At 54.1% G+C, this 25,952-nt stretch overlaps 1 protein-coding gene and 1 long non-coding RNA gene across 2 annotated transcripts; both read left to right on the top strand.

The window, feature by feature from the left end:
- The first annotated feature begins 2,916 nt into the window (after positions 1 to 2,916).
- On the top strand, positions 2,917 to 3,922 carry LOC103586413. The gene is made up of 3 exons (XR_550144.1): positions 2,917 to 2,973; positions 3,132 to 3,193; positions 3,371 to 3,922. It is a non-coding gene; the product is annotated as an uncharacterized LOC103586413 (long non-coding RNA).
- Positions 3,923 to 5,797: 1,875 nt separating this feature from the next.
- On the top strand, positions 5,798 to 11,406 carry LAG3 (lymphocyte-activation gene 3). The gene is given in 10 exon segments (XM_008567689.1): positions 5,798 to 5,869; positions 6,168 to 6,315; positions 6,669 to 6,784; positions 6,787 to 6,855; positions 7,015 to 7,101; positions 7,714 to 7,977; positions 8,390 to 8,665; positions 10,216 to 10,458; positions 10,740 to 10,870; positions 11,180 to 11,406. Coding segments are annotated over 10 exon segments (1,572 nt in total). The 5' UTR covers positions 5,798 to 5,802; the 3' UTR covers positions 11,351 to 11,406.
- The last annotated feature ends 14,546 nt before the right edge of the window (positions 11,407 to 25,952 follow it).

Below are 25,952 nucleotides of genomic sequence, written 5' to 3'. Positions count from 1 at the left end.
CGCGCCCGGCCGCCGCCGCCGTCCCCACCCGTGCCCGGCCCAACCTCTCCCGCCTCGAGCCCGGCCGGCTTCCCGTCGGAGCTCTCCGCGGCTCACTTCACCGCGCCCCTCCCCGCGCCCTGTCTCCCCGTGTCTCCTTCCAGTCTGACCTCACCTTTCCTCCGCTAAGCGGCTTGAGGTCCTCAAGTGTAAACAGGACTCTCTGGGGAGGCTACTCCTCGCGGGCCCCTCCCCTCGCCGCCCGACCGTCTCTCGCTTCTCTCCCCGGACGGCTACTGCCTCTGTTTTCTCGTTTCCCCCTTTCTGCCCGTCTGCTTCCATTCCCTCTCCTCCGCTGGCTTTCAGCTTTCTTTTCTCTTCGTTGTCCCCTCTCCCCCGCCCCCTACTTAAAGAATCTTGAATTCCTAAAAATCAGAAGGAGGGCGGGAATAGCCTTCGAAAAACCTGAGGCCCGGCACTGCTGGGCCCTGCATCGAGCTGCCCTTGCCCCCATCAGCTCCCTTCCCCGGCCTCATCCCTTTGCCCTTGCCTCTCTTCCAGCCTTCCTCTAATTTCCCTAGGGAACCTGCGGAGTGTGTCGCTTAGGGAAATTAACGCCGCCAGGGTTTGGGAGCTGGGAGCCCGATCTTGTGGGGGGTGGCCGAGGAGCCTCACACAGGTCTCCGGAGGCCTGCGAAGTGAAAGGGGGAGCCAGTGGGATGAAAGGCAGCGGGAGAAGGGGATACGTGGGAGGTCTGACAAGGTGTGCTTGTGTGGCCCTCCGGTGGGCTGTGCAATGGCATGTGACTTCACTGAGTAGGTGTCTTTGTATGCTTGAAATCCAGCGAGCGTGTGGGACTGCCCGTGTCAGTTACATGTGTGCATGTGGAGACGTAGATGTTCTGGAGCCATGTTGTCGCTTTGTGAGTGCAGAGTGGCTCCACTGTGCCCTTGTGCTGTCTTAAGAGTGTGTGCCAGAATGTCCAAACACCGGGCCATGTGTCTCCGGATCGCGTGGGCTCCTCTGTAGCTGTGTGTGTGAATCGGTGTCAGCCTGTGTCAGTGTGTGTGCCTGTGTTGACCAAATGAGGCCAGAGAGCTGCTTAGCACAAGACCTAGGGTCCAGGTCACATACCCTCCTGTGAAAGGGATCATGGAGGGACAGTGACCAGAAGGACAGGGCAGGGAGGAGAGGGTCCAGCCCTTTGGACTTTGGTCTCTGGTATTCTGCCTCCCTCCCTTTATCAGCCCAGATGGGAAACTCAGGCCAGGGCCATACAAACCTGGTACTGGGACACCCAAAGAGAAGCTGACTAGCCTCTGGCTCTCCTGGCCCAGGATGTAGGGAAAAGCCCACCAGAAATGCCATACTGACCTTGTGGCAAATAAACGAAGACAGCAAAGGGGGATGAAGAAGAAACCTACAGAGAGAGGGTCAAGTGTTCTGTGATCCCCTCAAAGGGAGAAGGGAATTGGGTGTCCCCCTCAGGCCAGCCACTCTGCCCTAAGCCCCTCTCCTAACCCCTATCCTGTTCCAGAAAGGACACATCCTCCCAGGGTGATCTCCTAACACAGAAGACTTCCATCCACATGGAGTTAGGTACACAGACTTGCACACCAACACCAGATCAGATCACACAAGGACACCTACAGTGATGCTCAGTGCCTTCCAGGGGATGGGGTGGGGAGAAGATTGGAATCTGAATTGGAAGGTTTGTGTGGTGTCCAGAGGGAACTCTCACATGGGCATCTCCCTCTGCCATATCAGAATAGGGCTTCAAGGGTATGCCTGCTGGAATTTTGGGGTGAAGGAGGAAGGTGGCAGTGCGGTGGGAGGGTCCTTGAAACAGGTACCTCCCCCATCTGCATTCCCATCTCTCACCCCAGACACAGACCTTGTTTGTTGCTGTCTTCACCTACCATGTCTGGTAGATGCTCTTTCCCTTCCATGTTTCTTTCATCCTACTTTACCTACCTTTCCACTGGAAATGGCTATTTCTACTCTTCCACCACACCAAGGCATACACCGTGGGAGGTAGGCAGGAGAACACTACTTGAACTGTTTGGGGATGGGGATGGGAAAAAGTGGGAGGGGCGTGCCAGGAATGTGCTGGGATGCTCTCCTTATTCCTGTAGTGTTTGGTCAAGTAGGAGCATGAGGATTAGGGAGACACAGACAGAGAGAAACAAAGGCCTTGGAAGCTGGGAGGGATGCCCAGGAGAGAGAGTACTCAGGAAAAGGCCCCAGAGGTAGACAAAAGGCAGAGCGGCCGCAGTGCGAGGGGGTGGGGCATAGAGCTGTACGCAGATGGAGGGGATTTGCTTTGCTTAGCTGAACTCTTCAGCCAGTGAGGTTTGGAGGAACTTGATGGCGGTGGGAATCAGTTGCCCTTTCTTCATCACTTTCCCATTCCCCTTGGGTCTTGGGGAAGGAAGTGTCTGGTCTCAGCTTCTTTGCAGCCCTGATGTAAGGACCCCAGGGTCTATGTTCTGTCTCTGAGCTGTGGCCACCTTCTCAATTTCACACTCCCCTAAGGACTGTGCAGAGGTAGAACCAGGGCTGGAGGGGCTTATGGGCTGCAGGCTGCCTGTGGCGAGAGAAAGGTGACCTCTTTCTCCTTTGCAGGATCTGAAGGAGAAGAAGGAGAAGGTGGAGGAGAAGGCCAACCGGAAGGAGCGGAAGAAAGAAGTGGTGGAGGTGCGGAGGGGCCAGGCAGGGGCCAGCCGCACCTGCCCCACCACCTTCCCTCCAGTTATCCCCTTCTTCCTCCAGTTGCCTCCTTGAGGAGCTGGGTCCTGCCTTTCCCTTGACCCCTCCCATCCCCACTGCTCCACCCTGATGCCCCGACCCCTTGGTGGCGATGGTGAGGGTAGGCACAGCAGCCTGATACTCTTCCCCCTCCTGGTCCCCACAGGAGGAGGAGAACGGAGCTGAGGAGGAAGAAGAGGAGGCTGCTGAGGATGGAGAGGAGGAGGAGGAAGGGGAAGAAGAAGGTGGGGAGAGGGGCAGGGAGGCTGGGCTGCAAAAACCAGGGCTCAAAGGAGCAGAGTCAGGGTGGGTTTGAAGACCTGAAAGCAGGGCTGAGGGCGACCACAGGGGGTCTCTGCCAGAGCTTCCTGCCCTTCCCAATGACACATTTCTGGCTCCTCAGATGAGGAAGAAGACGAAGAGGATGACGAGGGGCCGGCGCTGAAGAGAGCTGCTGAAGAGGAGGTTTGGGCTGGCTGCCGGGCCTGAGGGGCTGTCAGGGATGCAGCAGGGGCTGGGAGCCCTTTGCACTTGAACTCAGATCCCTGTGGTGGCACGGGAGGGGGCTGGAGCTGGAGCAGGGCCGGGACAGGGGGAGGTCCCCTCTCCCTTTACAAGTGCTGCAACTTTCCTTCTGCACAGGACGAAGCGGATCCCAAGCGGCAGAAGACAGAAAATGGGGCATCGGCATGAGCCCCTGCCAATGGGCTGGGAGTGGGAGGGCCCTCGGGGCCTGGAGGTTGGGTGGGAGCAGACAAGTCCAGCCACCCTGCACCTGGTCCCTGCGCTGGGCCCAGCCCCAGAGCCACACCCCTTCTTCCTCTCCAGCCTTCTCCTTTCTGCCTCTCCAGACACTGCTCCTCCACCCTCACTCTGCCACTGTCCCACCTTCTGACCTGCTCCATCTGAGCTCCCCAGCGGTCCCCAATTGTTCCTCTCTCTTTCCCTCTCTCTTCCTCCTGCCCGCACCAACCCCACCTCCTCTGGTAGCCTCACCTACCTAACCTCTGCACCCCAGTCCCATGTCCTGCCCATCCCTATCCTGCCTGACCCCTGGATCTCCCTCAGATCCCCACCTCTCAGACAGCGCCAGGCCGGGGTGGGGCCGGGGTTGGGGCCGAGCCCCACAGCTGCCCCCCTCCCCTCCCCTTTTTGTATAATTTAATAAAGAAATGGTCGCGCTTCTGTTTTTAACTTGTCTCCTGCTTTCCCGGGGTCCAGTCAGTGCAATGAAAGGGTGGAGACGGAGGAGGGTGGCTGGCCTCACATCCTGTCGGGACCATTCTCTTCTGTAAAGGCAGCAGCACACTCGTCCCACCCAGGACTCAATGTAGACCAGGTCAGCCCTCCAGGGTGGACCAGGAGCCCAGCTCTTCTTTCAAGAGCTGACTTATGTCCTGTTTTGGATTCTTGGGGATGCTCCTCCCCAACAATACACACACTTGCCTGCTAACGCACACAAGATCTCGACACTGCTGAGCCCAGTGGAAAGCTACCAGCGCTATTGTGCTGAACCAGGCAAATAGAAACAGCCACAGAACCAGGAAGTCCCGCCCCTGAAGCGAGAGAGGGCTGGTAGGCCTGGGTCTCAACCTCCAAGGATCTGGAGTGACAGCTGCGGGGCATCAGAGATGCCCTCTGCCTGGTGTGGAGGAAGTGAGCTCCTGTTTAAGCAGGGAGAAGTCCAGGGCCTCGTGTGGTTCCCAGGCCTGCTGCGTGTTCTTGTCACACACCCTCCAACTCTCCAGTTGGGTTCCTCAGGCGGGCTGGGGAGCAAGAGTTGTCAGTCTCAGGCTTCCCTAGCCCCACCCCCACCCCCCGCCTCAGTTTTTCTTGAGTTTGATGTGTTACGGGATTCTGCATTTCTCCAGCTCCATCTCACCCTTGTTACATCACCGTTGTCATCTCCTTAGTTCAGAACCTCTGGACTGGGGGAAGCTTCTGAGTGCACAGGGCTGTGAGCTGGAAGGGGGAGAGGGGCTCACTCATTGACAACACCATTCTTCCCAGGAGACTAGAAGTCACCCATAATGCCACTAGGGACAGGTCCACACACACAGCTTTTGTCTTCACGCTCCCTTACTGACTGGCAAATTATCTTATATTTGAGCCTCAGTTTCCTCCTCTGTACAATGGAGGAAAATATTAGATTTCATGAGTTACTGTCTGTAAAGTGTCCAGTACAGTGCCTAGCTCATCGTGAAGACAATACAACGTAGCTGTTCTCCAGCCCCCACAACACACTTAGCCTGCCTTTCCCCAGACCTACTGCCTTTGAGAGTGCGGTGAAGCTTCCTGTCCACCGTGTTCCCAGAAGACATGGCAGGGATGGGTGAGGAGACAGGTCTACAGGGGTGATGAAGTTCTAGGAGGTTAAGGGAACTAGGGAGGAGATGAATACCAAGGAAAGAGCTTGCCAAGAACAAAGTGTGAATGCTGGGGCTGAGGAGAGAGCTTAAGCATGGGCAAGTGGAGCGTTCCAGGCAGAAACTGTCTGCAGAGAAGGGCAGAAGGTCCCGGGGGAAGGGAACAGCCTGGAGGGTGGGGGAGGGGTGAGGAGGGGGCGGTGGGGAGACCCAGGACGGAGGAAGTAAACAAGGGGAGCCGCTGCCACAGGGCTGGAGGGTGATGCTGCTGGGAATCAACCCCCTCAGACTTTCCACTGCGAAGCGAAACTGTGAGCCCTGGGGTGTGGGGGGCGGGCAACGGGGAGGGGAAGTGGGGAAGGTGGAGGGAAGGCAGAAGGACAGGGGCGAAGGCCCTGGGAGCAGCAGAACGGCATCCCAGCTCCCGACAGCCACCTTCCTCCGCTCTGCCCTGCCACTGCCCTGCCCCATTCCCTGGGGCCCCCCACCCCTGCCTCACCCTCCGGCTGCCTCATCTGGCCGGCTTTCTTCTGAATCCCAGCCTCCGACCACTGGTCCCTCTCCATCTCCAGACCTCCCTCCCAGGCCCTCTTCCTCTAGATTCCCTTCCTCCACCTCCCTCTTTGCAGAACTCCTCTTTGGTCCCCCAGCTCCTCCCGACCCCTTTACTGACATCCTCCCTTTGGAGGGCTCAGCAGGGCCCAGGCCATGGTGGAGATGTGGGAGGCTCCGTTCGAGGGCTTGCTGCTTCTGCAACTGCTGTGTGTGGCTCCAGGTAAGGTGGGATGGTGGGAGGGTTGACCTCCAGGCCCGCAGGAAGGGGCCAGCAGGGATCCCTGTATGGCCTCAAAGATCCAGAGTCCTTAGCTCTGCCGTGGAGTCTTCTGAAGCCTTCCTGGGGCAGTCTTTCCATCCTCGAAGCTTCTGTTTGGCCACCCCCTTGGCAGGAAAGGGGCAGAAACCCAAGCTCTTCCTCCACCCTGTTTCTCCCTGGGACACACTGAGGCTCCTTCTCTACTGCTAAGTCTCTTGACTCATGGTCCCCTCCCCCGGCCTCTCCTTTGCTCCCCCAGTGGAAGCTCCAGGGCCCGACGCAGGGGTCCCAGTCGTGTGGGCGCAGGAGGGGGCTCCTGCCCAGCTCCCCTGCAGCCCCACAATCCCGCTCCAGGATCTCAGCCTTTTGCGAAGAGGAGGGGTCACTTGGCAGCATCAGCCGGACAGGTACATACCCCAACTTTGGCAACAGAACCCCCAAATCAGGCACTAGCGGCATCAGACTCACAACCCAACATCAAGCCCGCCCTCTGTCCCCTCCCGGAGCTGTCAGTCCCCCCGAAGCCAGAATGCCTCACGGCCCCTCCGTCCCTTCCTCCGCAGACTGCTCCTCACACCTGCCCGCACGCCCCCTGCAGTAGCGGATGGTGCCGGTCCCGTGGGAGCGGACGGGGTGGCGGCCGCTGGTGGCCAACAGTGCTCTTGGGGTGGCTTCCTCGTGCTCAAAGGGTGATGGGACCGCGTCCTCTCCAGCCTTCTTACCCCTCGGATTTCTCGACTCCATTCTTTCTCCCTCCCAGCGGCCCGCCCGCTCGGCCTGGCCCCCGGATTCCGCCTGGTGGCGCCTTCCACTCGCCTCTACACGAGCTGAGCGTGGCTCCCGGAGGCCTGCGCAGCGGGAAGCTGCCGCTGCCGCCCGCATGCAGCTGGAGGAACGCGGCCTCCAGCGCGGGGATTTCTCGCTGTGGCTGTGCCCAGCTCGGCGAGAACCGCGCCTCAGTGCGCCTCGGCGACCGCGCCCTCGCCTGCCGCCTCCGTCTGCGCGTGGGCCAGGCCTCCAGTAGGTGGGGGTGGGACGAGGGGAGAGGGGCTGGGAGGAGGGCCCCCCATACACCGTCGCCCATTAGCAGGAATGGCTGGGGCACACCGACGCCGGCGAGTACCGCGCCTCGGTGCGCCTCGGGGACCGCGCCCTCGCCTGCCGCCTCCGTCTGCGCGTGGGCCAGGCCTCCAGTAGGTGGGGGCGGGACGAGGGGAGAGGGCTGGGAGGAGGCCCCCATACCCCCTGCCCCGTGAGTAGGAAGGGCTGGGGCACAGGGCGCCCCAGGCCCTGCCCGAGATCCCCCGAGGGATAGAGGAAGGGGCCGGGGAGTCGGACTGCGGAGTGCAAGGGCCGGCAGAGGACACGCGCATGGGGGGAGGGCCGTGTGGAGAGATGCATCACCCTCGGGCTCCCCTTCCCCCACCTACAGCGGGAGGGCCCTGCTGGAGGGGGCAGGCACGGCTTCTGGGGGGACGGGGGACGAATGTGGGGCTGGAGTGATTCATTTCTGTACCTCAGGGGTGGGCTTCGTGGGGATCCTCGGGCAAGGCCTGGTGAATGGGAAAGGTGGACGATGCCAAGTAAACTCGAGGCAGGAGACAGGGCAAAGCAGATTTGGGGGGATTTACTTTAAGCATCTCCAGGTGCCAGGCACTGAGCCGGGGGTGGGGGGTGGGGCGGTTGGAGAAGAGAAATCTGAAGCAAGGACCCTGTTTCCGGGAGCTTCCGACGACATTGTTGGTCTGCTGTGTTGGGAAAGTATTTCCAGTGGAGCTGATTAAGCCTTCTTTCTCTTTGCACAGTGACTGCCAGCCCTTCAGGGTCTCCCAGGACCTCCGACTGGGTCATTTTGAATTGCTCCTTCAGCCGGCCTGACCGCCCAACCTCTGTGCACTGGTTCCGGGGCCAGGGCCAAGTCCCTGTCCAGGAGTCCCCCCATCACCACTTGGCTGAAAACTTCCTCTTCCTGCCCCAAGTCAGGCCCTCAGACTCTGGGCCCTGGGGCTGTGTCCTTGCCTACAGAGATGGCTTCAGTGTCTCCATCATGTACCACCTCACTGTTCTGGGTAACTCCCCCGTCTGCGATCACACTTGACCACAACCCCTTCCTGCCCCGCCCCCCACCCACCCTGAACCAGGTCCCCAAACCAGGTTCTTGAAGCTATTGTTGCCTGTGATTGCTCTGGGTCTCTCTGTCACCTGTCCAACCCCCTTCTCCTGGCAGCCTTTCCACTGCCTTCTCCCCTTCTGACTTTCCCTTGGCCATCCAGCCTCACTTGCCAGCCTTTGGTCTCCTGCAGGCCCAGCCTACTTTCTGGGTTTCTGAGCATCCTCACTTCATCCACCTCATTCTGCTACTTAACGCTCTTGCGAGCGGGACCACCTCCTTCACTCTGCTGCCTCCCTCCCTGCAGTGCCAGCACTCCTCCGCTGCAGCCCCCCCCGCAGCTTTGACTTTGAGTTCCCTTTTCTCTCCAGGTCTGGAGCCCCCAACCCCACTGACAGTGTACGCTGGAGCAGGTTCCAGGGTGGAGCTGCCCTGTCGCCTGCCTCCTGGTGTAGGGACCCCGTCTTCCCTCACTGCCAAGTGGACCCCTCCTGGGGGAAGTCCTGACCTCCTGGTGTCCGGAGACAATGGCAACTTTACCCTTCGACTAGAGGCTGTAAGCCAGACCCAGGCTGGGACCTACACCTGCCGCATCCATCTGCAGGGGCAACAGCTCAGTGCCACTGTCACTTTGGCAGTCATCACAGGTCAGCTCCAGGAGGAAAAGGAGTAGCTCCCATCCCAGGGGAGCAAGGACAGGGAGAGCTGGCTGGGCATTCAGCCCAGGATGCCAGGCCACTGAGCACAAATTCCAGAGGCTGCCTATTATGGCCTACTCTTTTTTCACCCCCATTATAAAGAAGCCAAACTGAAAATCTCCGCTTGAGTCACAAGAGAAACATTCCACTGTTCTCTAAGGGACTCCCCTGCTCTGAATTGGTGGGAGGATGTGAGAAGTTAGAAGGAGAGGTGGCAAAAGTTTGAATGGTTCAAAAGAGGTGGAATATATTTCTAGAATCCTTGTCCACTTTGGGGATAGGGCTTGGGTTAAAGTTGCAGGAAGTGGCCTGGATTTGGGAGGAGTTAATAAGTCAGTCCCTTGGTCAGCAAATATTTACTGAGCAAGGGTTTTCCAAGACAGTATAAAGCAAACACAGAAAGAAACAAACAAAAAAACCTCAGAATATTTATTGATTGATAATAACCATCAGCCATGACAGATCAGCTATGGCTATGGTACTCACCTGTGACCAATAAAAGCAGCCTCACATAGTAGGTGCTTAATAATGTATATTGGTTGAATGAATACATGAGTAAGCTAATAAATAATACATCTCCTGAGGGCCAATCCTGAATTTCCACCTGCTTTCTGGATATCTCTGCCACCCAGCCTCACCCTAACCCCATCTTTTCCTCACACTAGTCCTCTTACTGATGCAGCCTGTCAGTAACTCCACTGGTGCCCCACTCACCCTGAAACCTGGCCTCCTGCTTCCCCCACATCCAGTCGGTCACGCAAGCCCACCAATTCTTTCTGTCCAATGTCTTCTTGAGGGCCAACTTTTGTGTACATCTTAATGGGAGAGACATCGTTACCTCTGTTTTATAGAGAAAGAACTTTCTCAAAGTCGCAAAGCTGGGAAGTGCCAGACTCAGGGTCTAAACTCCGGTGTCTGTGTCAGCAGATCTTCACTCTCCCATATGCCATGCTCAGTCAGATCCAGGCCCTCTGCTATTTGTCTCCTCCGAGCTACTTTGTCTCCACTATACAACTTTGAGAATGCTCTGTCTCTAGATCAATGGGTCAGGTCACTGTTCTCTAAACATCCAGAAGGGGATAAAGTTCATTCAGGGCACTACAGGCAGGGGTCACTGATGTGAGCCAAGTCATGGAAGAGGGAACATTGCAAGGTATATTGGGGGCCAGCTCACCTAACTGATAGTGAGGGTCCTGAGCACTTGAATAGAAAGTAATATAAAGAAATCTGAAATAGTATTTCTTATGTGGTCCTTCAGGGCTAGTTTGAACAATGTCCTGAAGGCAAAAGGGAGACTGGAAAGTTTTTGAGCAGGGAAGGTTCTGAGCAGAGCATTGTCTTAATGAGATTAATTTGGCTATAACCCTTGATCTCCTCCCCCCAACCTCACTCAGTCAGAACCCAGGTGAGTGCGGGGTGATTGAGATTTAGGATCAAACCTGCAGCATTAAGTAAGGAGGTTGGGACCCTAAAAGATCTCTTCCCTCTAATTTTTTCAGTGACTCCCAAATCCTTTGGGTTACCCGGCTCCCTGAGGAAGCTGCTTTGCGAGGTGACTCCAGCATCTGGACAAGAGCGCTTTGTGTGGAGCGTCCTGGATAACCGGTCCTGGAGAAGTTCCCCAGGACCCTGGCTGGAGATGCAAGAGGCCGGGCTCCCTTCCCAACCCTGGCAATGCCAGCTGTACCAGGGACAGAGGCTTCTTGGAGCAGCAGTGTACTCTACAGAGCTGTCTAGCCGAGGTCTGAGGCCCCAAAATGCCATGGCCCCAATTCCAGAGTGATCGTCTTGACCCCCTTTCCAGACCACCTCCTCCTGCCCCCCATCCCAGCTCTTTTCTTTCCAGTCGGGCTTGACCCTGAACTCTTGTCTAGGCCTGACCCACTTCTGCCACTAATTGGCTGAATGACCCTGGTCAAGTACCTTATGGTCTCTGGACCTCACTGCATCTGTCAAGTATGAGGGAGTGGCAAATGTCCTTCTCAGCCCTGACCCTATGCCTAATCCTGTACTTTCTCCACAGGTGCCCAACGCTCTGGGAGAGCCCCAGGTACCCTCAAAGTAGGCCATCTCCCTGTCATTCTCATCCTTGCTGTAGTCTCACTGCTCCTTTTGGTGACTGGAGCCTTTGGCCTTCACCTTTGGAGAAGACGGGTGAGCTCGGGATGGTCCCACCCCACTGGCTTCCCTCTCCTGTACCCTCAGAGTGCTGGTTCCCTTTCCTCAGGGCAGATGATCAAAATAGACCCTGAACTCACCTGCAGAGCCCGCCTTTTCATAATCCTCTGCACTTTAGGGGCCCCCCATGCCTGGGGAGGCCAGAAGGGGCTAAGAGAAGGCCTGGGACCAGATGGGGAGGGCAGGGGGGGCTGGGAAAAACTAGAAGGGACTCAGACTCCTTCCTACTCTTCCTTTCATCCTTCCCCTCCCTCTCTCCATCTCTCTCTCTGTCTCTTCTTACAGTGGCGACCAAGAAGATTTTCTGCCTTAGAGCATGGAATTCACCCTCCTCAGGCTCAGAGCAAGCTAGAGGAGATGGAGCAAGAATCGGAGCTGGACCCGGAGCTGGAGGATCCTGAGCCAGAGCAGGAGCCGGAACTGGGGCCGGAGGAGCTGGAGCAAGAGCAGCTCTGAGCTGGTCGCCGCAGACCTCCGTGGCTCAGTCCAAATAAACTCCCTGTCAGCAGCAAGCCTGAGTCTGGCTCTTTCTTACCCAGTGAAGGCTCCTGTCTTTCCCCAGCCTCTGGGGGCTCCCTTCTCCCACCCCAGCCTCATAACCTACTTTCCCCAACCAATCCCCCTCATCTTTCCCTTTCTCTTTCGGTTTCTCCCTTGGTCTCTCTTGCTCTCTCTTTCTCTCCTGGGTATCATTTTTCTGAAGCTCCAAAAAGCCTTCACCCCTTACCTCTACAGCCCTCTTCTCCAAACTTCCATCCACATTGTGCTGGCTGCCCTGGTTTCCTTTATGTTTCTGTCCCTCTGGCGCACCCCATCCCACACTCAGCTGCGCTTCAGCACTTGCCCTTGGCCCCTGGGCTGCAGCAGGCGTGTTTGTGCGCACGTGCACACACGCACACAACCACACACATGTACACACACACGGAGGAGTGCTGCTGTGTCAAGTCCCCCAGGAGATCGGGTCTCGCAACCTTTCTGGGCAGCTGGCTGAGGTTCCTACTTCTGCCCCACCCCCCCATGTTCCTCAGCCCTTGGCGGCTTTTCTGGTCTCAGGCATGAGAACACACTGCCACCCAGTGGTCACTGCTAGTCACAACCCACCAGACGTCACTGGGCCAGCTGCTGGAGGCCCGAGGTTTAACATTGCAGGCGACAGGGCAGAGCACAGATCGCCGCCCCTGCAGGCACTGCATTTATAGTGTGCGTGCTCTATGTGCAGCAAACAAGTGTGCAGCCAGCAGCTGTCACGTGTCCTATGCACCCTTCAGGAGAGAGAATGAAAAATGCACGCCTCAGGAGATACAGCCCTGGACACCCCCTTCCTACCCCCCGCAAGGTTATAATCCAAGTCCGACAAGGGGGTGGGTTGTGGACAAAGGCTGCAGGCGGGGAGAACAGTGGTCAGCAAGACAGCTGGCGTGGCTGCCATTGTGAGGCAGGAGCCCCAGCTTTGCATTCCAGCTCTGCTGATGTACCTGTAGCCAACCTCCTTGGGCCTCAGTTTCCTCACCTAGTAAGTGGGGTAATGATAACAACCCACCAAAATGGATTGTGGTGAATATCAGATAATAAAACAATTTTGAAAACTGTGAAGTATTCCAGCCGAAAAACCCCCCACAAAACTGTGTAGTGCTCCACATGTGTGACATACTTGTGAGGGACAAAGTAGGCCTGCTCTGGTCATGCCAATAATGATATTGAAGACCCTCAAGCCCACCTGTGCCTCCTCTCTGTCGGTCTGTCTTGGAGAGCGCATTCTTGCCGCAGAAAATGCTCGTGGCCTTGGCCCACGGTATCCACAAGGCTGGCTTAGGGACCCAGACCTCTGCCTGCAATGAGCACGGGGTTTGGTACTTAGGCTGCGGACAGCCCGGTCAGGAGAAAAAAATATTGAAAGCAAGTGGGTGCAAGCCTGCAGGAGGTGCATGGTGGAACATGCACATGCCATGTCTCACTGAGCCTGTGTGCAAAGTGACACAAAGAGACAAGCCATGAAGCTAAAGACCTGTGCCTGTGGAGACACAATGGCCAGAGACTTGGGGACAGAGAATGGAGAAAAGGACACCTTTGTTCTGTGCAGAGCCTTAGGGAGAGAAGGGCACCCTTTGAAGCTTAAATAATGAAACATTTAAGGCAACCTGAGGTTCTGAGCCTCAACGGGTGGTGGTGACTCTTGCCTTGTCACCAATGGAGAAATGGGCACAGAAAGGAGGAAGCTCTGGCACTCGTCAGGGATGACCACACTGTAAAGTGAAGTCCTCAAGTCCCCTTTAGAAGCCTCCAAAGCATCATCCCCACCCTTTGTGGTGGGGTGGGGACAACTGCTGTGGAGACTCCTCAGCTCTGCCTACGACCCTGCTCTCCACAGCCTTAATAGAAGCCCTTATGTTTTGGAGGGTTTTTTTGGTTTTTTTTTTCTCTTAAAAGATGACCGGTAAGGGGATCTTACTAGTCATCTACACTAGACTTGGTGTTGTCAACACCACGCTCTCCCAAGTGAGCTAACCGGCCATCCCTATATAGGGATCCGACCCGTAGCCTTGGTGATATCGGCACCACACTCTCCCAAGTGAGCCACAGGCTGGCCCCTAGAAGCCCCTATGTTTTTTTGTTTTTTGTTTTTTTTTTTCCTTTTTGTCTTTTTTACTGACAGGTAACGGGATCGCAACCCTCGGTGTTGCGCCCACACTGCGCTCAGCCAGCGAGCGGGAACCGGTCTCCACATGGGATCCGAACCCTCGGCAGGAGCGCCACTGCGCTCCGAAGCGGCGCACTCTCCAGTGCGCCACCGGGCCGGCCCATGCCCCTATGTTTTAATAGGGCAGAGGTTTTCTGGAAAGTTCTGTGGGCAGCATTTTCCCTTTTTACTAGATAATATCCTATGTTCTTTGGGCTTATGAAAGTAGTCATTGAAGATTCACTGTGACCTATGCAGGGACTTCCCCATGCTCTTTTATGTAGGGGACTGGGAGGGGACAGAGGCAGAGTGAGGGGCCACCTTGTTCCTCCACTCCCTAGAGAAGAGAAGAGCAAAGGGTGGACGGAAGAGGGGATATGAGGTCTTGTGCTTACAGTCCTTCTCTGTGGGGGGGTCTCTCCTGGGGGTGACATTCCTGCCCCCACCCCAATGCCCACAAAACCCCTCTCCCCATCCAGAAGAATAATCTCCAGCCCTTTTCACATCCTCCTAAAGCCTCCAGGGAACTAGGTCAATTCATTCTGCATCTCCAAGTTCATCTGTAATCTAGTGCTCCAGGCTGGTGTCCTGGAGGAGAACAGCATGGGGGGAATGGATGGGGGTTCAGGGACCTTCAGTGGGTGGGGATCATCTTGGGTCCTCATTAAGAAGGAAGGGGGTATATTAGATAATATAGCCACATAACAAATCACCCCAAAACTTAGTAACTGGAAATAATAAACTATGGTTTATTTTTATCTGAAAATAACCACATGGTCAAGAATCCAGGAGCAGTTTGGCTGAGTAGTTCTGGCACAGGCTCTCTCCTGAAGCTGCTGCCAAGATGTGGGCCAGGGCTGCAGTCATCTGAAGGCTTGGCTGGGGCTGGATCATCTGCCTCCAAGAAGACTCACGTAGGTGGCTGCTGGCCAGAGGCCTTAGTCCTCCCCCCGTGAGCATCCTCATAGGGCCTCTCACGACAGGGCAACTGGCTTCCCCCAGAGGGATAGAGTGGACAAGAAGAAAGCAACCATTTCTTTATAACTTAATCTTGGCAGCAGCATACCGTTATTTCTGCCCTTATTCTACTGGTCACACAGACCAACTGTGGGACAATGTGTGGGCGGGGGGGAACAACATAAGGCTGTGAGCTGAGGGAGGCAGAGTGACTGAGGGCCGTCCTGCAGCCTGTCACGGGGGGAACTGAACCTGAAACAAAGACAGACCAGAAGAGGGAAGGGGCACTCCCAGCCCTACCACAGACCCAATTGCGGACCCGACCGCCTCTTCCACTGTCTGCTATCCAGAAGCTCTGGAGGTCAAAGGAGGCCCAGGGCCTTGGCAAGCCAAGACTGTCAGACAAGAGGCCATGCTGTGAGCATTCAGACATGTGGTCACAATTGCCAGGGCTGAGCCGAGCCCGTGGTGCACTCGGGAGAGTGCGGCGCTGGGAGCGCAGCAGCGCTCCCGCCGTGGGTTCGGATCCTATATAGGGATGGCCGGTACGCTCAAAAAAGACAAAACAAACAAACAAACAAGCAAACAAAAACAATTGCCAGGGCTTCTCCTCCCCTGACCTGGTCTTCTCAGCTCCACAAGGCAGGGCAGGGACCTGGGCAGGCCCAGAAAGACCCCTGCCCCACCTCCCCCATCACACAGAGGTGCTGGGATTCCGGCATGAGCCCCTGCTGCCACCCCTCCTGCAAAGGAGAAGAGCAGGGAGTTTAGGTGTCCCCACGCAAGCCCACCCCAAGAGGAGCTTTCCCTTTGAAGGTTGGGGTGGGGATGGGTTCTATCTGCTCCACTCTGTGGTTGACAGTTTCTCCAAGGGGCTGCAGGTGTCAGCTGGCCAAGCCCATGCTGGGCTCTGAAATGTGCCGGCTCAATGGGCTTCCCATGGGGTGGGGAAGCCCAGGAACCACTCCCTCAGAGTTACAGAAAGTGGCCGTGGAGCTAGAGAGAGTGTGGATGGGGTGGGGGTGGGGTCAGCCCTCCTAGACTGCTTCCCAGAGCATTCCCCCTGACCCCTCCCCACTGCCCACCTCCAAGCCCTGCCCCCAGTCCCCTTTGCAGAGGGTGTCAGCGCAACTGCAGATGCTTCTGGTAAGGAGGCCACCACAGGGCTGCACCTGGGGCTTCCGACTTCCCTTCTCCATGGGCTGCTCTACCCCTTCTCCAGTAACCTGGCCTGTGACTCTGCTAGTAAACGTCAAGGCTAGCTTCCCTCTTTTCCTCCATCTCTTTTTGTCCCCCCTTGGCCGCCTCCTCCTCCTCCAGCCTGGAGACACAGAATATATGCAGCAAGAGCAGCTCCAGGAGACCTCTGGAAATCCCCATGCTCCATGCTTCCAGTCGTGTGATTGGGGCAGACGGCTTCATTCCCGTCTCTTCCTCTGTAAAAGGAGGATAGCAGTACTTACCAGAAAGGCTTGGCCTGTACGGATGTATGTGACAGTGCTTTGAAAATGGAAAATCATTCTATAGATATGAGGATTACGGTGAGGCTAAGCCTCAGAAGCCCCAGATGAGACTCTCCCACTGCAGTGGGAGAGTTCTGTTAGCCACCATTCTGACCTTTCTTAATGCAGAGGGGGACAATGTGATGACAGGGACACCTAGGGACTGGGTCCAAGCAGGTAAGTGCAAATCCCATTTCCACCAGTCATGGTTACTAATTCTGTGACATTCAGCAATTTTTAAAAACTCATCTACGGTCTGAGAATAATGTCTATGCCTTATCATTCTTGTGAGGATTAAATAAAACACACTTATAAAGCTCACAGCAATTTTGAATATTCCCTAAATTGTTCACTAAATGTTTGCCCTCTCTTCCTCTTTTCTTTTCCTCTTTGGAAATCCCATAGAGACAGCCAAGGTCTTGGGAATTGGTGACTCCCGAGAGCCTATCTGCACAGGCAGTCACAGGTCACAGATCCACAGAGCTGGATGGCCTGTGAACCATATGGTTCATAGGTGGCAAATTGGTGCGGCCGAAGCTAGAGCCAGCCCTTGGAATGCTTTATTTAACTTACCAAGTAATACAACAAAAGAAAAAATTCTTTGTCAGCATTAAAATTAGGTGATATTATGTAAATGTCTGGTTTTCCACCTTCTCTTGAAATTTCGGGCAGAACTGGCAACTCTGCGCCCGCATTCTGGTATGAGCGGTGCCATCACTCGGCCGGAGCTGTGCAGGCGGCCGCGCTCAGTAGGCGAGCCAGGCGCTCTCTGGTTTACTTCAGTCCCCACCGCGCCCTACTGTGCACAGCTAGCCTGCTTTTCTCCTTTTCATTACCTAGCAGGCTCCTGTAGCCGTTTTAAGTTTGTGACTCTGGCCCCCTGCTCTAGCCCAATCCTCTTCATTCATTCATTTAAAAAGTATTCAATAGCCAGAGGCTGGGGGAGGAGGGAATGGAAGTTATTAGTTCTGTGACTTTCATTTGGGGGCAAAAGTTCCAGAGATGAATGGAAATGATAGTTGCACAACCACGTGGATGTACTTAATCTCACAGAGCTGCACATTTTAGAATGGTTAAAATGGTAAATTTTATGTTATGTATATTTTAGTACAATAAGTTTAATACCAATAAAACCTAATGTATAAAAAAAGTATTCAACAAGTATTAAGGGTCTACCAGGGCCACGGGGCTCTGTTAGGATGCTAAGGATTTTACACTAAGACAGACAGACATTGGCTGGCTGGTTAGCTCAGCTGGTTAGAGCACAGCCTGATAGCAACGAGGTCACAGGTTCAGATCCCTGTACCTGCCAGGGGCAAAAAGGAAAAAAAAAAAAAGAGAGAGAGAGAGACAGGCATGGTCACGGTTCCAGCCTTGTGAGATAGACATTACACAACGAATAATTTCATTACAACTGGACAAGTCTAAGAAGGGAGAAGCATAGGGTGCTGGAAGACCTATCATCAGGGAAAGCTATTTCAACTGAGGAACTTGAGTAGCCTTCTCAGCCCGTGGGGAGGAAGTCGTGTGTGGGAGGACGGTACAGCAGCAAGACACAAAGAGCCTGAATCCTGACATTGGGGGACTGCGTGGTGCTCCCTCCCCTCTGAACCACCCTTCTCCAGACTTCTTTCATATGAAATAAACGTAATAAACGTCAGTCTTGGAACCCAGTGCTTACTGATATACCCTTCTCCCGGCTGAAATAAGACTCCCTTATGATAAGACCTCCCAGCGCTCTGTGCTTCTCTCTTGAAGTGACTTGTTGTTTAGTGTCTTTGTCAAGAGCTAGAGATGTGACCGTATCTGTCTCACTCAACATCGTATCTCCACAACCAGGCAGAGTGGTTTGGGCTGGTCGACACTTACTACTTGTTGACTGTACAAATGAATGAATGGGGAGATTTGGACTATAGCAGGGGTCACGAACTGAAATGGCTACGAGAGCATGCTTGTAATGTAGATTATGTAAACGAGATAATATGAACAAGAGAAGCAGGCTTGCTCATAGAGCAAGCATAACAGAGAGGTTGTTTGCCTTCCCGTACACGAGGAGGACAAGGCCTGAGGAAGGAACCCAGATTGTTTCTGCAACATCATTGCAACGTCAACATGGTGGCAAAGGCAAATAACGTCCTGTTATTTTTATGAAAATAGCTTCATGGTGAAGAACCCCTGAAAGGGTCTTTAAGGAGCAAACTATATATAACATAAAATTTACCATTTTAACCACATTTAACACATTTTTTTTTTAAAAGATGACCGGTAAGGGGATCTTCACCCTTGACTTGGTGTTATCAGCACCGCGCTCTCCCAAGTGAGCAAACTGGCCATCCCTATGTGGGATCCGAACCCATGGCCTTGGTGTTATCAGCACCGCACTCTCCCGAGCGAGCCACGGGCCGGCCCTCACATTTAACACATTTTAACACACATGCCGTTTAAGCAGCAACTCAGAGGCTGTACCCAACACTTCCACGTATATCCATTAACCAAAATTGAGTCACTTGGCCACATCCCACTGCAAGGGAGGCTGGGAAGTGTATCTTAAATCTGGGTAGCTATGAGCTTAGCTAAAAATTGAGGATTTATTACTAAGAAGAAGGAGAAAACAGATTTGGGGAACAACTAAAGAGATAGGTAAGATCTGAAGAATGAATAAAGATGATCTAGTCAGTGCTTCTCAAAGTGCAAGTGTGGCCTGTGGACCCCTGGGAGTTCCTGAGACCAGGGGGTCTTCAAGGTCCAGCTATTTTCACAAAACTAACAGGATGTTATTTGCCTTTGTCACGATGTTGAAATTCCTATGATGTTGCAGAAACGATCAGGGTAAAACTGCTGTCTTAGCACAAATCAAGGCAGTGGCAGCAAACCATACCGTAGTCATTGTATTCTTCACTGCCAGCACTTGCAGAAAAAAAAAAATTAAAGCCAGTTTCACTTAAGAACGTCCTTGATGAAGCAGTAATATTAATTTTTATTAAATCTCAACCCTGGAGTACAGTGTATTATGAAATGGGAAGTAGCATAAAGCGCTTCTGCTGCAAATTAAGTACAAGAGTTGTCTCACGGAGAAGCACTTGTATTATTTGTTGGAACTACAAGCTGAACTAGCCACCTTTTTCAGCATAGGGGAATGGTGTGCTCACATGTGCATCTGTAAATGATCGCTTAGGCTGCCGTGTGGAGGACGGCCTGGAGCAAGGCAGAATAGAGAGGCCAGGAGACCAGCAAGCAGGCAGGAGCTGTGGTCCAGGCACAGGATGCTGCTGGCATCTTGGATTGGAATAGTGTGAGTGGTTGTATTAGTCCATTTCTGTTGTTTTCTGTTGCTTATAACAAAATACACAGAACTGAGTATTTCACAAAGAAAATGAAATTTATTGCTTACAGTTTCTGAGGCTGGGAAATCCAAAGTCCATCTGGTGGTGGTGACAGTGACCCAAGGGTCTCACATTTCAAGATGGTGGAAGCAGAGAGGGCAGAGAGACAATTGCTCGTGCACTGTCCTTTTATAGCCTTCAGAGCCACACCCATGACCACCATTTGTAATCCATTCACTACCCCGTGGTTCTACAATTTAATCACCTCTTCAAGGCCCCACCTTTCAGTTACCATAATGGGATTTCCCACTCTCGACAGTTACCGTGGGGATTAAGCTTCAATGCGGTTGGGTGGGGGGCATCCAGTCTACAGCAGTGGTACAGAGTGACCTGGATAGATTTTGGAGCCATTTGGAAGGTAATATCCACAGGAGCTGGTAAGTAAATACACGGGAGGAGTTGGGTGAAGAGGAAGTCAGAGATGACACCCAATTTATTTGGCTTGAGGAACTAGGTGGACGCCAAAGCCCTCGCTGAATGAGAAACTTGGAAAAGTAGGTCTGGAGGGTAGTAGTGGGCAGATGGTAAGTTTAGTTTGGGATGTGTTGAGTTTGCTGTGTCTGGTGGACATACAGTGCGCAGATGGATATCGACATTGGACCTCACGAAGCATATGTGCTAGAGAAAGACATTTGGGCTTGGGCAGAGACCGAGGCCTGGAGGAACAGAATCTGGCCCGCAGTCACTCTGGGCGTTTCAGGGGTCCTCCTCTCAGCCCAGGCTCTTTCTGGCACAGTAGGCCATCTATAATGCCTCTGGAGCAGGTATCCCTGGAGGCACCCACTGAAAAAATGCCTCCAGGGCCCTGGAGCAAAGCACCACTTTGGGGCTTACCACAGCTGCTCTCATGTGCCCGCCCCCACTTCTTTATCCCCTGAAGCCCAGCCAGATCTGGCAGTATCACTGATGCAAATGTTTTTCTTTCCACACAATAGCAGCAGTGATGCTCTGACCACTAGCCTGGTTCTGCTTAATTTTTTCCCTTGACTTTGGCATTTTCACTTTGACATCGTCCCATCAAGCCAGGGGGTGGGGACCCCAGCCCCAGATGGTGACGTTGGGGGCTGGCCCAGGCCTGGGGTGTGGAGAAACCTCACTACTGAGCTTCCTGTCTCTCTTCATATGAGCACGTCTTTGCAGAAGTAACAAAGCCCTCTCCCAACTGGGCTCCTGGTTGCAGAGCTCCAAGCCCCACATAGACACACCTGTGCAAGAAGCAGAGCAGAAGAAAGACACAGGCCCAGAGGTAAGATAGACAGACTCTGCTTCATTCCTTTCCCTGGAGCTGGGAAGGGCACAGGAAAATGGCGGCAGATGGGCTGGAAGGTGCTGGACTCTTAGTTCTTTGCGCACAGCTCTGGCCACCTTCTCTATATTTCTCTCGGAATTGGTCATGAGCAGCAATCTCCTAGTAGAACTGTGAGCTTCATTTCCACTGGGAAGTGAAGGAAGTTCCTAGAACCTACACTATGAACTGAACTTCATAGGCCGGCGACAGTACCATGGTACTCTCTGCATCTCCACTGTGCTCAGCTCAGTGCCCAGAGCAGTAGGTGCTCCTCAGAGGAGAATTGACTCAAATCGCAAGATCAGAGAGGGGACGGAGACTTGAGACTCCCCCAGGCTGAGAAAGGCAGGGGAAGGCAGCCAGTCATGGGGCAGTGGAGGAGACGAAGACTGGAAGAGGGGAAAAGAGGAGAGAAAGAGAGAAGGAAGGGCGGGGAAAAAAACTAGAAAGAATAAATACTAAGGTGGGAGGAAAACTATTAAAAAAATGAAAAGAGGAAAAAATGGTGAAAGCAAGAAAAAGAGAAAGAGAAGTGGAATCTAGCCTACTGGCAATTCTCCCCAAATCAATTTTCCTAATGACGCAATTACTAAGAATTCACACCAAAAATCATACCTGCGTTTCATCAGCCACATCATCTATGTAGCCTCTTTTGTATTTATGTGTACTTTTAAACTTTTGTCTATTTTCATGCATTTTTAGGATTTTTGAACAATATGTTTAAAGGCACTTCTACTTTGGTTAGTTTTAAAATGATTAACGAAATGGGAAAGCTAAAATTCTCAAGAAGTGTTGAGACTGAGCTCTTACACATGAAATGCTCTAAAAGTGATAAGTACATATTTTTAGGGGAATATGTCATTAGAAAAAATTGATTCTGAGAGAATTGGTTTTAGATGTCTCAGGATGCTGGCAGAGTTAGGAAAGGGTCTGCAGACCCCGCCTGGGCTTGGTCGGGTGTGGGGTGTACACAGGACTCCATATCCCTCAAGATCGGACGCTCGATGCGGCTCCGGCCTCCTCCCACCACACCCTCAGTCCTTTCCCATCTCCCAAGACCTCATGGCCTTGAAGCCATGCTGTCCCCGAGGTGTCTTCTGCCGTCCCTTCATATACTTATTCCAGAATGAGATCTTCTGGGGTACTCTCTGGTCCCTCAAAATAGGAAGGCCCTATTCTCGATAATTCGGAGATTTCACTCTGTGTGGGATGGCTCTTCCTGAATGTCTTGCTCTAGTGGGGCAGGTTTTTAGGGGAGGGAAGCTGAGAGCAGAACCTTGTGCTGTGTCAGGTTCTGTAGGCTGACTCAAAATGGCCTCCCTCAATGTCAGATGAAAGAGTTCCTGAGGACAGGGTCAGAGACACTCAGGAGATGGTTTTCCTCCTTCAGTTGGGAGCACTTATACAGAAGAGGTCTATCTCTAAATAAAAACCACTCCAACCTCCCCCAGTTCTAGGCAGAGCCTTGAAGCAGCCTTAGGCCCTGACCCAGGCTGCCACAGTGAGGTGGCGCTGAAGGGAGTTGGGTAGGCGGAGGGTCTTGCACATTTTGGACACTCAATAAATGTTTGCTGAATGAAATAACGTTGATCCGACAGCTGGTGCTGGGAGGGGGCAGACGGCTGGGTCTGGGTTTGCAAGGCTGGAAGGTTGAGCTCTGCTGTGTACCTTTTGAGGGGTGGGAGAAGGAGGGAGGGCACAGCTCCCCCCCTCTGTGGGGGCGTCTGAGGCAAAGGAGAGGATGGTGGAGGTTGCAGCCACCAAACCACAAGGGTCCCTCAGAGGGGTCATGGTCTCTAGGAAGTTTACACGAAGCCAGTCAGCAGGAGACAGGGCGCGTGTGGGGCGGTGGGGGGCACATCCGTGGCTGGGCTTGAGTGGGCTGACTGGGGGCTATGGGGAGAAGATAAAAGTGCCTGTGGGACCACAGACTGTCGCTGTGGTGGGGCCATGCCCTCTTCCTCTCCCCAGCTTGCTCTTTATCCCTCCCAGGGGGCCCGGGGCTGAGAGGGGTGCTGCCATCTCGGTCTCCCTTCGTGTTTCTTCTGGCCCACTGCTCTGTGCATGTGTCTTGCGTCTCAGAATTCCTTCATTTCTTCTCCTCCGCCTGCACCTTTGCTGTCCTGCCCTGTGCATTGTGTGTGAGGCTGGACTGTGTGATGTGTGGCTGCTGCTTCAACAAGATGCTCTGGGTCTTTCCCTCCCTCCCTCTGTCTTTCCCTCCCATCCTCCCATCTCCCCTTGGGCCTCTGTGTGTTTCTAGGGAAATCTGTCCATTTCTCTCTGTCCACCATCTCCCTCCCACCCTGCAGCCATCTCTCTGCATCCACCCCCCAGCTCCGGCCACGATCTGCAGGCTCCCTGCAGATCAAAGCTTGCGGAAAGACTGCACTCCTGCCAGAGGCCAGGATGCCTGTTTACAGGCCAGAATGAACTGGGGCTTCGTGGCAGCTGGAGAGGGGAAAGATGAAAAAGGAGACAAGACAAGGGCACTTCGAGTGAGTCCGGGGAGAGCCAGAAGTGCCTCCTGGTGTATGAGGCACAGAGGGAGAGAGCCACAGGCTTACGTGTGGGGAAACGCAGATACGGAAACGCAGACAGAGAGGGAGGGAGACAGGCACCAGGACCTGGGGCACCAGGAAGCCCTCCCAGTCTCTCTCAGGGCTAAAGGTACACAGGGTGCTGCTGTTTCAGAGTAGAGCACTTCTGGGGACGCTGAGGATGTGGGAATCAAAGGCCAGATCTCTGGGTGGCAGCGGAAGCCCAGAGCACCAAAGCAAACAGCAGCTGGAAACCCACAGCTCCTCCACGAAGCTGAAGTGTGGGGTGTGATGGGTGTCGCAGGGAGCTGCAGGCAGGGAGGCGGCTCTCGGCACAGGCCCCACGACCATGGAGTGGGGGAGACGACACGGCCACCATACTGGGGAGGGTCAAGAATGCCCTTCGTCTTCCTCAGGCATCTTACAGGGTGAGCTGGACTTGGACCCCAGAGAAGGGATCTCTACAGGGAGACCTTGTCCCTCCTTCACCTTCTGCTCAGCATGGACACTGTCAGTCTGGGACGGCGGACGGCGAGAACCAGTCTTAGCTGTAGGGCTGCCCCCACCCCACTGTCTTCTCACCCAGCCTTGCCCCATGCCGACTTGTAAACAACTTCACCGCCAGTCTCCCTCCTTCCTGCCCCAGAAACCTCCTCCCCCACCTCGTCTCTCTCTGGTTCCCTGGTTTCAACAACATCTATCTATCTATCTATCTATCTATCTATCTATCTACCTATCTATCTATCTATCTATGTATCTATCATCTCAGCACCTACCAGCTGGTAGGCCCTGGGTAATTCTGCTTCCAGGCAGGTGGAGGAACTGGAGGGGGCTTTTCTTAACTTCTTCCAAACCTCATTGGGAGGACCAACCCCCCCCCACTTCCTCTGACTGCTGCATCCCTGTCACGGATTGTGTATTTGTGCCAGACAGGAAACAGAGTCCACTTCCAGTGGTTCAAGAGACTGTAGAAAGGGGGTTATTCACAGAGGCGTGGACAGGGTTAAGGGAGCCGCCAAGCATGTGGAGGCTCACAGACACTAGTAACAGCAGGGAGGGCCCAAAGAGGCAAAAGAGGTGCTCCTGAAACCCAGTGAGGGCCGAGCTGTGGATAGGGGCCACCGACAGGAGGCAGGGGAGGGGGGTAGACACACAGCTAATGACAGAAAATACGCCCAGAGCAGGGAGAGAGTAGGGAATATCCCAGCCTCTTTCCCCAACCCTCCCATTTCACCTCTTAGGGCAGTGGCCAGCCCCACTGGGCAGCTGGAGGGGAGGAAGCCTGGGGTGCAGTCTGCAGCAGTCAGCCCCGAGTGGGGAACAGGGCAGAGAGGGCGTGGAGAAGACGGCAGGCCCTACTGGCGTAGGCAGCACTAATGGGGAAGATTTGGCTTCATTCAGGCCAGGCCTGGGTGTGTACAATGACCCATTAAATGATGCATTTTAGAAACAGAATTAATATGTTGGGCACAGAAAGAGGAAATCATGGATTCTCCCTCTTCTATTTAATTCAGTTTGGTTTAAGTTACCAAATACATACCAGGCGCCTTCTCTATGCTACAGCTGGTGCCAGGCAGACCTGCAGTGGCTGCACCACCGGACGGACCATCATCCCTGTCCTTGAGGACCTCAAGCTGGTGGGGGAGAGATGGGAACCCAAATCATTGCACTGTGAGGTAGAAGGTGGGATATGCCCAAGAGGGTGTCAACAGGGTGCTGTGGGAGTTCAGAGTGGGCATATGGCTGCAGAGCTGACAACAAAGGTGCCTCTGGGGGAAAGAAAGACCACGCTTGGGAAGCACAACAGGAAGTCTAGACACAGGGACCAGGTCCACGCTGACCCCTCCACAGGAAGTCACCTCTCTAAGACCTACTTACAGCCTGGACCTGGACTTCAAAGACACTTGAGCCCTGCTCCCACATGCCTTTGAGGTGCTATCTGGGTGGCCTTCCCCTAGTCTCTATTCCCTCTGAGTCATCTGGTCTCCAGTTACCATACTGAGCTTCCTAAAGCTCATAGACAATGTCACATCCCTGCTCAAAAATCAGCAGTGGCTCCTAGTCACCTCAGGAGCAAAGCCCCAGCTCCCTGTCTTGTCTGCCAAGATTTACAGGTGGGCCACAATGGCCTTCCCCATGATGCCTCCTACGACTCCCCCCGTGAGTCCTCTGCTGCTCCCAACACTCCTGGCACATCCCCCCCACTTTTGCACACTACAGTGGGAGGCCCCCCTCCCTTTCCTTTCCACCTAACTTGAGCCTGATCAGTCACTGGAGATTTGTGAAAACACAGATTGACTAGGACCAACCCCATTTTCTGATTCAGCAGGTCTGGGGTGGGGCCCGAGAATTTGCATTTCTAACAAGTTCCTGGTGCTGCAGCTGTTGCTGATCTGGGACCACACTTTGTGAATCACTCCTCTAACATAATGCTGTCCATTCTTGATGGTCCACTCAGAACCTTTTTGCAGCCTCCCTTGTGTCCTCCAGCCTTGACTGTCTCCCAAGACCACAGAAATCACTCTCATCTGAACTCTGAAACAGCATCTTCTTGCCTGGCCTACTCAGAGGCCTCACAGGGCTGGTCTGCTATAAAGCAGGGACATGACCCTCTGCTTTTTCTCTCCCTGAACCCTCACACTGGATCAAGTCCCAAGTCCTGGGAACTGTGCCTCAGAACTGTCCTTCAAATCTTTTCCCACATCTCACGG

This window comes from Galeopterus variegatus, unplaced genomic scaffold (genome assembly GCF_000696425.1).
Source record: "Galeopterus variegatus unplaced genomic scaffold, G_variegatus-3.0.2 Scaffold336, whole genome shotgun sequence".
Classification (NCBI taxonomy): Eukaryota; Metazoa; Chordata; class Mammalia; order Dermoptera; family Cynocephalidae; genus Galeopterus; species Galeopterus variegatus.
The sequence above is the reverse complement of the archived record's forward strand: the minus strand, read 5'-3'. Positions and strand labels throughout refer to the sequence as shown.